The sequence below is a fragment of the Marmota marmota genome, unplaced genomic scaffold (genome assembly GCF_001458135.2).
Source record: "Marmota marmota marmota unplaced genomic scaffold, marMar, whole genome shotgun sequence".
Classification (NCBI taxonomy): Eukaryota; Metazoa; Chordata; class Mammalia; order Rodentia; family Sciuridae; genus Marmota; species Marmota marmota.
Window position 1 is genome coordinate 42155804 of NW_025999853.1, and position 15269 is coordinate 42171072.

Below are 15269 nucleotides of genomic sequence, written 5' to 3' on the forward strand. Positions count from 1 at the left end.
GTTTTCTACCCATGACTAACTAGAGGCTTAACACATGACCCTATATCTGTATTTTCAGTTTTGTTTTTATTCTCTGGGAATCTATTTCATTGCACCAAACTCTTACAACAGAAATACCTGGAAGGGCTGGGGTTATAGCTCTGTGGTAGAGTGCTTGCCTAGCACGTGTGAGGCACTGGGTTCGATCCTCAGCACCACATATATAAAAATAAATAAATAAAACAAAGGTATTGTGTCTATTTAAAAAAAAATTAAAAACAAAGAGATACCCGGAAACCTGCATTTCCATTCAATGTTAGCTCATGTATAGAGTGGAATCTCACAAGCCAAATATTTTTAAAGGTTTAATAGCAATGAAACATCACAACCTCCACTTTCTTTGTTTGCAGTTCTCTGAAGAGTATCCAGGTGCTGAGATAATTCAGGGAGTTTCATTCTCAAGAGGTCTCTGAAGACAGCCATATCCACAGATAATGCCCGGAGATTATTGACAAAATAGCTTTCAGGAAGTACCTTATCAATCAGGTAAATCATAATCTAAAGAAAAAGATAAAGAATAATACAGCTTCATAACAACCAAAATCCTAACATGTCCAAAATTAAAAGAATATAATTCAAATAGATAAAATGCAATTAGCCAAAGCAAACTCTCCTTTAAATGTGTCAGTACCAATTTTTCAAGGCTCACTTACACCTGATGTAAGGAGAAGGCAGCATAATTATCTAAGTAACTTAGACCCAAATTCTGCTGCCCTCTGAAATTCCTAGATGGGCCACCAGACCCCATAAGCAGCTGTGATCACACAACTCTCAGCTTCACTGAGGAATGAGAAAGCACAGGCTTCATCAGCCACCAGCAGGAGCCTCAGCATGGAATCCTGGATGAGTAGTTTACCACGTCAATACGAAACCCAAGAGATGGCCTATCATAAAACACGCACGCTGAGGTGGCCCTGAGATTCACTTTCCAATTACCTGGGTTATTACAGCAACTGATGTTGGTTTTTGACTACTTTCTTCTCCCAGGAGAATACAACCAAATTTTGTTTGAACAAATGGGACTGTTTTAAACCCACATTTCTTTCATAAGATCATCACCTGATTTCTTCAAATTACAATCTTCATTCTTGAGTTTTATACTTGTATTATCTTTTCTAAAGTGTTAAGAACCACTAGATCTAGTAACACAAAAACAAGTTCTGGGGGCTGGGATTGTGGCTCAGTGGTTGAGCGTTCACCTAGCACATGTGAGGCCCTGGGTTCAATCCTCAGCACCATATAAAAATAAATAAAATAAAGGTAGTGTGTCCAACTACAACTAAAAAATTAATATTAAAAAATGCACAAGTTCTGTCCTTCAATCCCTAGTCCTTTCCCTGTCTGCTTTTATAGTCCATAAGAGACCAGATCATTCCCAGAGCACCAGAAAAACAAAATTAAGAACAAAATCATAGCTGGCTCTGTATGCAGGCGGAAAAGTGCTGTCTCACATTTTTTATCTTCAGGATACCACAAAACTCTATTTTCAAAAAAAATAAAGTGATAGATAAAAATCGATCTACCTCTGATCAATAGAGATCTCCCTATCTATCTTCCAGCCCTGCCATGGGACCATTTCCCCCTTATTCCTGGCTTATACTTTCTAATTTTCGATTATGGTTTTGTATGATTCTTGAGAAAGCCCTCTGAGGTTTTTGATCCACAAGCCTAGGGAGACTTCTTACGTCAGCACAGAATGTACCAGGTAAATGTATCATTGTCTGGGAAACAGGAGCTCGGCAAGACAAGGAGTACATTCAGTCCACGTGGAGGAAGAGGTCCCAGATGGGAAAGAGCAGACTCCCAGCAGGGTAGAGCACCCCGGTAGGCACCTAGCACTCCATGGATCTGGAGAAAGGGGATTTATAGGAACAGAAAGGCAAATTTAAAGGTAATGGTCTGGGGGTTATTATCCTTTTCACCTAAGGAGAAGTTATATAGTACCAAGAAAAGCACTCAAGTCATTATTAAGAAATTATGATCCCATCAAAATTATGAGAATAAGAAAAGATATTTCTTCAATTATTCTAGTAATTCTTATAATAAAATTCTCAGTATAAAGTCATCTCAAAGTCTGGTGTTAAGACAAAAGAGACAGCTCACTACCAAATTTCAAAGACCAAATCATATATCTTAAAAAATAAATAAATAAATGAGGTAAGTAATGAAAGGGCTTCAAATTTTTGACAAATATTTAGAAACAAAATAATGACTGGGCTGGAGTTCTTGCTCAATGGTAGAGCGCTTGCCTCACATGTGTGAGACACTGGGTTCAATTCTCAGTACCACATATTAATTAATACAATAAAGTCCTTTGACAACTAAAAAACATTTTAAAAATCTAATAATAATTACTAACAAAAGACAGTTCTGGAAATCAGAAAAAAAGTTGTTCACCTATTTTTAATAAACTATGAATTTCCCTAATAATTTCAACTTGCTGATGCCAAAATGGCTGCTAAAAAAACACAGACACTGATATTTTTCTTGGCATCAGAAGTGCTTCTTCATCAACCCAACTTTCCTCTGCATATTAAATATCTAATCACAAGATCTACACATTCCTAAACAATGATGATATATGTCATCTCATTCCATGGGGCTTATTTTCTTGGGGACAGAAATAAAAATATTCAGTTTCTCTGCTTTGTCCAATCCATCTTTTTATGTGAATTTTAGTTTCTCTGGTACCACTGAGTCCTTTCATGAGTTGATTGGCAATGTATACTCCTTTTCCCAAACTTCTCCAGCTCTCTGACCTGAATCACTTATTCCAACTTTTTAACAGAACAATTTCCATTTCATAGCCATACAAATTATATCTGGAAAAAATACTAACAGTGATAGAATGAGTAAATAAAATTGTTTCTTAATTTAAAATGTCTTAAATTCACACATTTAATTTGTCACTGTCCACCACCCTACTTCCCCACCCCACCTATTTGATAAACAAGTCATTTCAAAGCTATTTCCTTAAATACATGAATGGAAAAAGTGAGCAGGTGAACACACACTTAGATCATGTCCGGCTGGGTTTATAATTAAGTCCACTGTGATGTGTATAAACCTAGGAGGAACATGTGCTTATTTTTCCATATCACACTAGTCAGTGATAGAGAATGTCACTGAGGTATTCACCACAGTCAAACACAAGAGTTGGTAGGGTTGGGAAGGTGTTTTGAATACAGAGAACAAGCCTCCATCTAATATATCCCAAACACTACAATCAGCAGCTGCTTAAATGTTCAAATATGAATTGGCAACCCACATTGCCCTAAGCAATTAAGGCAGTGGCCATCCCCCACATTTGCAAGGCTTCATTTATTTCTCATAAAGACTATTTCTGGTGACACATGACTCACATTCAGACCCACAAACTTACATTGTTAGTGTTTTATCTCAAGTTGTTTTCAGAATTGTGTCTAACTAATAAAGGTCCTACACACCGAAGATTAAAAGGTAATGATATAATTCACTTCCATGACCTTTCTCCAAACACCTTCCATAGATACACTCAGCCCACCTCCTCTATATCTCACCCCAAATATGAAAGAGCAAAGGAACCAAATAAGTCCATCCAACCAGAATTAAAGATAACTGGCATGGTAGGCAGTTATAAAATGAACCCCAGTAACCTCCACCTCGTGGTAGTCTTCCCCTTGAGTATGAGCTAGACCTGGTGACTGCTTCATAGGAATAGAATATGGAAAAACAATGGATGTCACTTCTGATATTTGGCTACAAATCTGTACCTTGAACTTCTCTGCCTCACTTGCTTTTATTCTCTTGCTCCCTCAAGGATGCCAGGAACCAAGTGGTGGGGTATAGGGGCTTACATGGCAAGGAAATAAAAGAGGCCACCAGTCAATAGCCAGAGACCCTCAGTTCAACAGCCTGTGAGGAATTAAGTCTTGCCAACAACCACATGAACAAACTTGATGAATGCTCCCCCCGCCACCCGTCAAGCCTTCAAATAAGAACATAAGCACCAACAGTTTAAATGCCACAATGATATGACCTTGAGTCAGCTAAGCTGTGCCCAGATTTCTGACTCAAAGAAACCATAAGGTAATACATGCTAGCTGTCTTAAGCAGCTAATTGTTACACAAACATGATAATTAACACAATTAATATTTAAGTTGCCTTTAACATATGATGCCTTATAAGTGAGACTAGAAAATAATCACCCTCACAGTCAGCAGCTACGTGAGTCACTTGACATGGCTTTAACCTGGAGAAAATGCTAACCTAGGTCATTACCAAAGTATGGAAAACACCTTGGAAAAGGGAGAGGCGTCAGGGAAGAGAATTATAGCTCCAGTTTTCTACTCTAAGAGAATTCCAGTCCCCTCCATCAATGACGCTTACTTTCAATGCATCCCCTTCATTGCCTTCCATAACTTCCAGAATTAGCGCAGCCAGGATGTTAAAGCCTTGGCAGTACCCGACATTCTTGTTCCATCGGGCATAGGCCAGCAGCACCCGCTTCAGCACAACCCTGTCCTGCTCAGCCTCTTGGCCACAGTAAGAACTGCAGCCTGTACGGTGAAGATCCTAAAAAATAAAGGGAGCAATATTATTAAAATACCTGCTAATGCTCCCTCACAAGGAAAATACCTTTTGTTATTTGTCTCACCATTAAATAGATCAAAATATCAACATGGATTTTTAGCTTTTTTTAAATGTATATGTAACTTATACACATAGGCCAAAACATGTTTTTTAAGTTTTCTCTTTCAAATGTTTTCTAATATACTGTCTGTGCAAGGGGAAGATCAGTCAGGCAAATTTTCTACTTAGAGAGTTCCCAGAATTAACATAAAAAAATAACTCAATTAACAAAAATGACATAATAATTTCACATAAATTGATAGTTTATTTTTTAAATGGGCATCAGTCACATATATACACAGATACATAAATATGTGTGTAGATATATGTATATGTGTATACATATATATTTTAAAAATTTATAAATAAATGTATATGTATATAAAATATATATATATAAAAACAATAGCCAGGGCTGGGGTTGTAGCTCAGTGGTAGAGCACTTGCCTAGGATATGGGAGGCACTGGGTTCGGTTCTCAGCACCACATGCAAATAAATTAATTAAATAAAAGGTCCATCAACAACTAAAAAAATATTTTTAAAAAATAGCCATTTCAACACATTTATGATAGAGGCTCACAGTCCCTCCTAAAAATTATGGTATAATATTTAGCTACCAAAACACTAAATAATATTAGGGAGTAAATCAAAATAGAAAAAAAATCTATATTATAGAAAGAAAAATCATTCTATCCAAAACATTTTTTAAATTTGTGTAAGGACAGAAACATTTGTTCTGTATTAATATGTAATGAGAGCAATATCTACAATTTAATTACCAAGCAGAGACTCTGATTTTCGGCAGCTGAAGTCATTTTATTGACATAGCATTTGCTTCATTGGGAAAAAGAACAGATCCCCTTAATAACATGTTTATTATAAAATGTGTACTCTCTTAGTTCACAAGCTAAACAGAAAGAAAATATTTCAAATAAGAAATGTTTATCTCAGTGAAACATATTCTGAAATTTCAAAGAGACAGTTGAAATGTGGATAATGCAAAGGTTTTTAATATGCAATGTGAAATGCCATAATTTTTTATCATTTGTCTGAAATAGATCAAGTTAGGTTAGAAAGTTGCTCACTTCAGTTAGTACTTCCTCCTTTAAAAAATATACTCAAATATGCCAAAACATTAGCTATCTTGTAGCAGCCAAAAATTAGATGAAACAACCATCCTTTTAAAATCCCAGCTTAGTATCACACTGTAATGCACTCATAAAAAAAATCAAAAAGCATGTGCTACAGCCTTATATAAGAGGATTATTCTGGAATCGAGTGGAATCAGCATCCTGGTGCTTTGAGCACCAGGCTCTAATCAACTGCAATAACACAGGTAGGTGAACCACAGCTGCCTCTACAGCTTGCTTGAACCTGTAACCATCCGATTTAAGGTAGACCCATCAGTCAACTCTAACTATCTCTATAAATTAACAGTTAAGAAACTATCAAAGACCCTAATAAGAGCCAAATGATTCTACTATGAAACTTTAAGTTTCTCCAATCAGTGCCTTTTATGTAAAACTCAGTTTAGCAAAGCACTAACCTATGCTAGAGGGGAAAAACTAAAAAAGGAATTTCAATCTCCTATCATGTGATGAAGATAAACAAATTGAATATGAGTGGAAGCTCATTCATTCACAAGCATTTTCTTCTTACCAGCAACATTTAAATTGATGAAAATAAGGCATAGTTGAGTTTCCCCTTTAAAAAAAAAAAAAAAGCTATTAACTAATAAAACAAAGACGCAGAAAATACAAAGACATTCGGACCAAAGGTAGAGACCATTTGATCCTCTATCTAGGAAACATTTGGCTCTTAGAGTCTTTTTTCTACATTAGAACTATAGGCCAAGTGCAGGGGCATTACCTTGACTATCTGAATTCCCATCGAATCATCATCAGGATTACTCCTTTCATTGAAAGTGAAACGCATGGTTTTATCCCAGTCAATGGCTATACTGTGCAAATAATGATCTGCCAAGGTCAACCAAACCTAAAATATTGCATAAATAAAAAAGGTTGCTAAAGTAGAATATGTAATTTCACTTTTGTTAGAAAATAGTTACTGCATCCGACAAGAAAATGGGAACCGTTCCTAATCCAGATAAAGCTTGTACGTCAAGATCTGTAACAACCTCATCAAAATTTTTGCTGTACTGAATTGCGACCTTTGAATCCTTTCATTTTTTTCTTTCAATAACTATTTGTAAAGTTCCTACCATGTGTCAAGTAACAATCCAAGCATTAGAAAACAAGCCATGAGTTTTTTGGAATTTTATTTCAGTTTCATTAGATTCGCTGCATTTTCTTATAAACTTGCTTTACTTGGCTCTAAGTTACTTTCATGCTTGGGCAAAACCCACTTGGCCACTCATGGTGGTGGGGCCTTTTTTTCACCATGGAGGCCTCTGCCTTTAAATCATCCCTCCCACACACATAAAACTAACAGATGGGCTCCCATAATGAAGAACTTTTTTAAAAGAGTCATTGGATATTTTTACTCCTTTGTCTTACCCAGAAAATCTGCTTCTACAAAATGCATTTCATAATGCCATTTTAAATATTTATTCTAAGGAACTTTCAATGTTCAAATTCTAGGAGTATTAAAACTAGGTTTATAAATTAATATCCTAAGAACACATTTCAGGTTTTGGTATTTTAACTTGATTTTGCAGGAATAGCATTGATTAGTATTTCCAACCAGACTTATAAGCATCAGAATCATATGTCCAAATGCACACTTGATACCTTCAAGTTAGATATCTAATAGGCATCTCAACTTTAATAGATCCCAAACCAAACAGCTAATCTCCCACCAACCCAACTCTACATACAATCATAAAGTATTGCACCCCTGATCCTCCCATCTATATAAACAGTAACTCTCTACCTTTCCAGTCAGTCAGGCCAAAATCTTAAAGTCCTCCTGGACAAACCTTTCATACATTGTATTCAGCCCACTTGAATTTCATATCAGCTGAGTATTCAAAATATATATCTAGAATTTGACCCTCCTCTCCATCTCCACTGCCCCAACCTAAATCATCTGTTGCCTGAATTACTGTGAGTCTCCAACTGATCTCCCTCCTTCTGCCCTTGGCTCTCATATTCTCAAGTTAGCCACCAGATCTGTCCCTTTGAAACATAATTCAGATTATGTTACTCCCCTACTCAAACTTCCCATTCCACACTGAGCAAAAAACCCAAGTCCAGCCAGAGTGTACCACCCTTCTGTTACCTCTAAGACTCTCTCCCCTATTGCTTCTCACTTCGTCCTCTGTGCTCCACCCCACCCCTCTGCTTTGGATTGTATCAGGTGAGATGCTCTCACCTGAGGGCGTTTTCACCGGCTCTTCCCTTAGCCTGGAGTGTTCTCCCTCAGGTAGCTACATCTCTGACTTCTTCACTCCCTCAGGGCTCTACTCACGCATTACTTTGCTATTTAAAATTCTACCTCCTTACCCCTATTCTCCCACACTCTCCTTATTTCTTTCTGTGTTTTATTTTTATCCACAGCACTTGTCACCATCTGACATACTTTATATTTTATTCATTGTAAGCTCCTCAGGACAAAAACTTCAGTCTGCTGTTGTTTTCACTGCTGCATCCCTAGCACCTAGAACAGTACATGATACAGAATGGATAATCAATAACTGCTTACTGCGTGCATAAATAATGAAGCAATAAGTATCAAATTACTAAATCTAGAATATACTTTTTGACATTCCAGAGGTTTTGAAGGACAGAATGACAGCCTTTCTGTATTTTAGCCTTGCAAATCCACCTTACCTTTCTTCTCCATTCCTTTGGTATCCCTGTTGATAGTCTGGCTACAGCCTTGAGAGCATCATACCACTAGGAACAAAGAAGAGCTATCAGGGAAGTAATAATACCAACCCGGATAAGCAATTTCAACCTTTTCTCCATCTTGACATACACAGAGTATGATACAATTAGTACAGCACACTAGGATAAATAAAGCTTCTTGCAGCTGGCAGTTATGGGTCTGGGGATAAGACTGCCCCAAAACCCACACCTCTGGTACTCTAAACACATCTCTGACCCATTTGCAGTAAACAAACAACAATTGGGAAACTCAAAAACCAAAACATGTGCCAGGCATAGTGGTGCATGCCTGTAATCCCAGCAGGAGGCTGAGGCAGGAGGACTGAGTTCAAAGCCAGCCTCACCAATTTACTGAGGCCTGAGGCCCTAAGCAACTCAGCGAGACCCTGTCTATAGACAAAATACTAAAAAAGGCTGGGGATGTGGGGATGTGGCTCTGTGGTTAATCACCCCTGGGTTCAATCCCTGGTAACAAAATATATGTTGTGAGATAGATAGATAGATAGATAGATAGATAGATATCTCACAACATATATTTTATATGTTATATAAAATATATATATATATACATACATACATACACACACACACATATACATACACGCACACACATACATATATATGTACACACACACATATATACATATACACACACAAGTGTATATATCAAAACATGTACTATGAGTTCAGAATAATAAATATTTGGTTATTAAAACTTTTTCAGGGCTGGGGTTGTGGCTCAGCAGTAGAGCACTCGCCTAGCATGTGTGAGGCACTGGGTTCGATCCTCAGCAGCACATATAAATAAAATAAAGCTAAAAAAATTAACAATTTTACCATTTATAGAAAGTGCAAAACTGGCCAGACATGATGGCACAGGCCTGTAATCCCACTGGCTCAGAAGACTGGAGCAGGAGGATCACAACTTCAAAGCCAGCCTCAGCAACTTAGCAAGACTCTGTCCCCAAATAAAATATAAAAAAGAGCTGGGATGTGGCTCAGTGGTTAAGTGTGCCTGTGTTCAATCCCCAGTGCCCCCCAAAAAAAGAAAATGCAAAAATTGTCATGTGTAGCTTCAAAAGTTATTTTACTTGAAACCAAGGGGTTAAAAAAAAAAAAAACCTCTGACATCTTCCTATGCATATCAAAGTATATGCTAATATTCAAACTTTGAGACTATATCTCAATGTGCCCTACTGGTACCACCAAACAAGAGTATATTCAAAGCAAAAATGAAGTTACCTGCTGAAAACCATTTTGACCTAAAGATGGCTCAAGAGTGAACTTCAATTTTGTATCAACTCCTAAAAGAAAAATACGTAAATCATTGTTATTCATGGAAACTATGACAAATTATATCAAAAATCTGAATAAACCTTGATTCTACTGAATAATTATTTAAATTTTTAAAACCAGGTATTTTTACTAAATTATAGCCAATTTTGTTAAAATAAAAAGCAAATGTATTCATTATTAAAACAGGAAGATACCATATGGCAATAGAATAGAGCTTATCACCTGGGATGGTAGTTTCCACAGCTACCTGGAATAGTGCCAAAACAAAACAAAACCTGGCGCCACAGGACTAGAGTTACACACACCTCCATTCAACCTTGGTTCTCACACTCAAACCAACTGCTTCACCTGTCTCAACCTCAATTCCTTTATCTTTAAAATTAAAACAATAATGTCTATCTCTGAGGATGGTTGTGATGGCTAACTGTAAATCTCCAGGTACAGTGTAATTAATATTAATGAAAGGTAGGAAGATAATTCTCTACTTAGAGTTTGTTTTTCCAGGATGCTTGAATGGACTAAGATTATTATGATAACTTTAGTGGAATAACCAAAGCTATAAAATAATATTATGGGGCTGTGGATGTAGTTCAGTGGTAGAGCACTTACAAGGCATGGCCAAAGCCCTGGGTTCAATCCCCAGCACCAGAGCAAAGAAGAAGAAAAAAAATATACACATATATGTCATTGCCTTTCCTTTTGATCCATTATAACAATTCTGTTTGGAGATTTTTATGTTTTTTTAAATATTTATTTTTAGTTGTAGTTGGACACAATACCTTTGTTTTATTTATTTATTTTTAAGTGGTGCTAAGGCTCGAACCTAGGGCCTCACACATGCTTAGGCAAGTGCTCTAACGCTGAGCCACAACTCCAGACCGATGGAGATTTTTATATTTTTAAAATTCTGTCTTGATAGACTTATTCATTGAAGATAAAACATTATGTGTATTAAATTACAAACTACAAACTAAACACATAATTGAACTCTAATCCCAAATAATCAACAACTTTAGATAATCTTCTTTGATAGAAATTCCAAATATATGGAACAGAAGTAAATAAATTGGAAAGGGTATAAAGGTCTTCATTCAAAATTCTGTATTAGAATTATGTATTGTTATTAAAATGAAATTACGTGTTTAAATTCTATAAAAATAAAATCATATCTTAAAATACTATAAATCCTCTTTCTACAATTTCAAAATCAAGTACGTGACCTTTTAAATCACTTTTTTAAAGACTTATTGTTTGTAATGCATTCCACTGTCATGTATAAATTTAAAAAAATAATAATAATAAAGACATTGCTTTTAAGTCCAAGAAATACCAAACATTATCAATAACATTCAGTTTTATAAATTACAAAAATCAAATTATATTTTTACCTACAAGTTATTGGTTGCAGGTTAGGCATGTTGAAAATCTACACATTTTCAATGCTGAAGGGTGGTATGAATAGGAACAATCTTCAGAATTTATAAAATATAGTAAGAGTAATAACAAAGTAGATTGGTCTTTTAAAGGACAAATCTTAGAGACAAGAATCAGGAAAGAGATGTATCTGATTTTCCCAACTCCATGACAGGATGCAGATGTTCTTCTTGGAGCCCTGGAAGAGTGCTGTGGATACACGGTATTGGGACCTAGATTTCTTTTTCTTTTTCTTTTTTTTTTTCTTTTCTTTTTTAATATTTAGCTTTTAGTTGGACACAATATCTTTTTTTTTTTTTTTATGTGGTGCTGAGGATCGAACCCAGGGCCTCGCGTGTGCTAGGTGGGAGCTCTGCCCTGAGCCACAACCCCAACCCTGGGACCTAGATTTCTAAAGTCAAGCTACGGTAGAAATATCAATGCCTTGATATTTCTCTTCAAAGCTTTGGGGTCAAAACCACACTCTGCCTGGATAGATGATTTTCTTCTTCGGAGAAAAATTAAGTACCCAACTAATTCTCATCTCTGTAAGATGATTTAAATGAAGTCCAAGAGTGCCTCTAGCTCCAAAGGCATTTTAATAAACAAAACTGTGTTGGGAGGGTGCTGTCCAGAAGCGGGGTGCTGAAGGGAGGAGTGTATAATCATTACGTTTGTTTTACTGCAATTAAGACCAATAAGTCAGTCCCAAGCTGACTTATTCCTGCTGCCCTAAAACTGCAGGATTTCTTAACGTGTTTAACCAAATATCCTCCTCTGACTTTTCTGGAGCACCTGCTGGGCGTCATACAGATTGCCTTTCCAAGCTGAAACCCAGCAGGAGTTGGTTAGCCAAAACCACAACTATTTTCCCATAATCAAAAATGAGTCAGAGAATTTAGGTGGAATTGATCATCTGCCGCCTGCATACAAAAGCTTAAATCAGGTCATTTTCACCCCCTTTTCTTCTAACTGAATAAAGGAGGAAAGAAGGTTTAAGTTTCATCTGATAATCACAGCTGTTCAGGATTCAGAAATATAAAACACTTTTAACATGGGAAGGAGTTTTTTTTTCCTTTTTAAAGAGAGGTAAAAGAAGATGACGAATAAATACTACAATTTCTGCAACTAGACACTTCCGTGGGGAGGAAAACAAAGAAACCACGAGGTTCGGAAGGCAGCAATGCTTTCCATCCTTTGGGACTTAGAGCCTGGGCTGAATCCCCCACAACTGGCTGATAACAGGTCCCAGCAGTCGCTGAGGGGCGGGCAGTGGAGATGACCAACACTCTTGGAGCCCAGCCCGGGCCACTCCAGGGAAAGGTGAGCGCCAAGCACCGTTGCGAGTACAGCTGGCTCCCTTTGCACTCAGCTGGCAGCGCCAGCCTCTTAAAACGCCCGGGAGGGACGCTGGGTGGTGGAGCTGACGCCGAGTTATGCAGCCTGGAGAAGCAGGGACGTGTAAACACAGGCTGTTGGCAGAAAGGGCCTATCCTACCACGGCCAGGCGTGCTCCCAAACCTTACCTACATCAAGGATCTCCTGTCTGCTCCCCACCAAGGCTCAAATTAGAGGGTTCATACAGGCTGACCCTGGGACTCATTACAGGCACACTCAGGAAAGCATATATTCGATTTTTGTATCGCAGTCGCAGCCTTCCCCTCCGACCTCTGGTGTCAACCCTGTGCCTTTCTCCACCCCACACACCTCTTTCAAGGTCTGGCTTCCTGCGAGCCCGGAGCACAATAGGTGGCGCAGCCTCTGATCGCGGGGGCAGCCTCCCGCACCTCCCCACCTCGCGCAGGAGGCCGGCTCACAGGCCGCGGGGTGGGGGTCCGCGGGCGGGAGCAGCCCATTCTTCGCGTCTCAGGAGGCACTGCTGGTGCCCAGGCCCTGGTCCACGCACTGTGCCCTCCCAGGCCGACCGAGCTCCGCCAGCACCAAGCCACAGCGCCTGGCCTAAGCGGAGTCCAGCGGAGGCTAGGGTGCAAGCCGCACCGGCTCCAGGGCGCCACGCTACTTTCCAGCGCCCCATCTGCAGCCCCGGGTCCTCACCCGGCTCCAGGGTGCAGAGCAGCCGGGGCGCGGTCCGCGAAATGCAGCTGCGCTTCTTGAGCACATTGCTCAGGATGGTGCCCACGCCACCGCCGCCACCACTCTGTCGCTTCAGGCATCTCCCCCCGCGTCTCAGGGAGCCGGTCAGCTTGTCCTGCCGCATCCAAGAGCACCCCGGGATCCAGCACCGCGGCTGTCCTCCTCGGTCCCCGCTGCCTCGTCGGGGTAGCGGCTTCAGGCGCAGAGCTCAGTGACTCCAAGCTGACGAGGGTGCCTAGGAGCAGCAACCAGCCCTCCAGGGATCGAGAGGACCTGAGAGCACCGTGGGAGCCGCCGAGCATCGGGAGGCGCGGGCATCTGCAGTGCGGAGCCAGCACAGCTGAAGCAGGAAAGGGCTTGGGGCGCGGAGGGAGGGAGGGCGGGAGCCAGTGAGCGGGAGAAGAAGGCGGCGCTCCCGCCCCCAATCCCAGCATCGCTGTGCGCAGGCGGGGCAGCCCCCGCCCTGGAGCCGGTAGCCCGGGCATCAGGGAATCCGGGACCGCAAGGAGACCAAAAACAGTTTTCCGCGCTTCTCCCAGGAGAGAGGACTGGAGAGGGCTCCAAAGGGAGCCAGCCTCAGGTGCAGAACACCAGCAAGCTGCCTCATCTAAGCAGCCTTGGAACCAAAGGTCAGTCCGCCACAGGACAAATCTGGCAGCGTGGCATTGAAGCTGACAGATGGTGAAGTACAATCTTCCCCCCAAATTGCGTTAAACTCTTTCATGGCAGCTTAGAGAGGCATAGAAAATGTGGTTTTTAAAGGGAAAAAAAACACTTTTTTAAATGATTATTTCTCTTAGAAAAAAAAAAATGGATCTTTGGAAAAGTGTTCTCATTGAAGAGCAGTTTTTAAAAGAAGTGGTTCTTCATCTCTCCAGAGCTTCATTAGTTCTGAGCTAGGATTAACCCTCCTTGCTGTTAAAAAGAAAAAAGCCATTCTTAAAACAATGGAATATTTACCACAAAAATGAATGAGGAAGAAAAGGGTAGGGTATAAAGATATTTGTATTTGCTATTCTTTGGAAACAGAAACACTAGTTCAATAAACCAAAAGTGAAATATAAAAACTGGGAGGGGGTACAGTGTGAAGATTGGAATGAAAAGCTGAGCTTTCTTTGGATTTGCCTTATGTAGTTTTTTCAATATTTTTTTAGTTGTTGATAGACCTGTATTTTATTTATATGCAGTGCTGAGAATCGAACCCAGTGCCTCACACATGCCAGGCAAGTGTGCTACTGCCTAGTCCCAGCCCCAGCCCTGCCTTATATAGTTTTGACTGTGGAATAACATTAACAATATTAATAAAATTTATAAAAAAGACTCTAAAGTCTCAAAAATGAATGAAAGCAAATGATCCTAACTAAACAGCCATTGATAGTATAAGAATACAGAAAAAATAATTGATTTAGAACACAATATGACTTTCATTGATAGTGGTATATATTCCAAGAGCAAATAGAGCTGAAAGAAAATATTAATTTCATTCAGGAGTATCATTATTATTATGAATAATATTGGTATTTTAAACTTATATACACTATAGAATAAAGCAAACAGATAATTACATTAGTGTCAAATAGAGCCAAGATTTTTCAGTGTGACAGAAAATTTAAGTATACAACAAAGAAACCAGTTTTCTTTAAAATACTACAACAATATTTAAATTGAAATCACTGGCATGAACTCATTTTTTCCTTTTCCAAAAATAAATATATCCACTGGATCGATTTAGAAGGACAGACAATTCAGCAGCAATGAACATCCCAGCACCTAAATACCATTCCCCACTAAAAAGAACAAAGGCTCTTTTCAGGAGTGACCGAATCCATATCTGGACCAGAAAAAAAGTAGGAGAGCCTGAAACATCTTGATGAACTCAGAAAGGAAGGAAGTGCTCCCAGATTAACAGGGTCATGTCAAAAGGACGTAAGAACCACATAAATAAGCTCTGATTGACCAAAGATGA

The 15269-nt window shown here is 39.1% G+C and overlaps 1 protein-coding gene across 6 annotated transcripts in view; it reads right to left on the reverse strand.

The window, feature by feature from the left end:
* The window catches only part of Tbc1d30 (TBC1 domain family member 30), an 87558-nt gene that overhangs the window by 29825 nt on the left and 42464 nt on the right, over positions 1-15269 (reverse strand). For 3 of the 6 annotated variants that reach the window (XM_048805743.1, XM_048805747.1, XM_048805746.1), the window contains exons 3-7: positions 9743-9804; positions 8444-8509; positions 6522-6647; positions 4409-4594; positions 369-537 (exon numbers count right to left, since the gene is read on the reverse strand). In XM_048805743.1, coding sequence (XP_048661700.1) covers positions 369-537; positions 4409-4594; positions 6522-6647; positions 8444-8509; positions 9743-9804 — 609 coding nt within the window. Of the gene's footprint in view, positions 1-368; positions 538-4408; positions 4595-6521; positions 6648-8443; positions 8510-9742; positions 9805-12916; positions 13217-13264; positions 14935-15269 lie in introns of those variants that run through there. The other 3 variants (XM_048805740.1, XM_015483054.2, XM_048805745.1) reach the window with 3 other exon arrangements.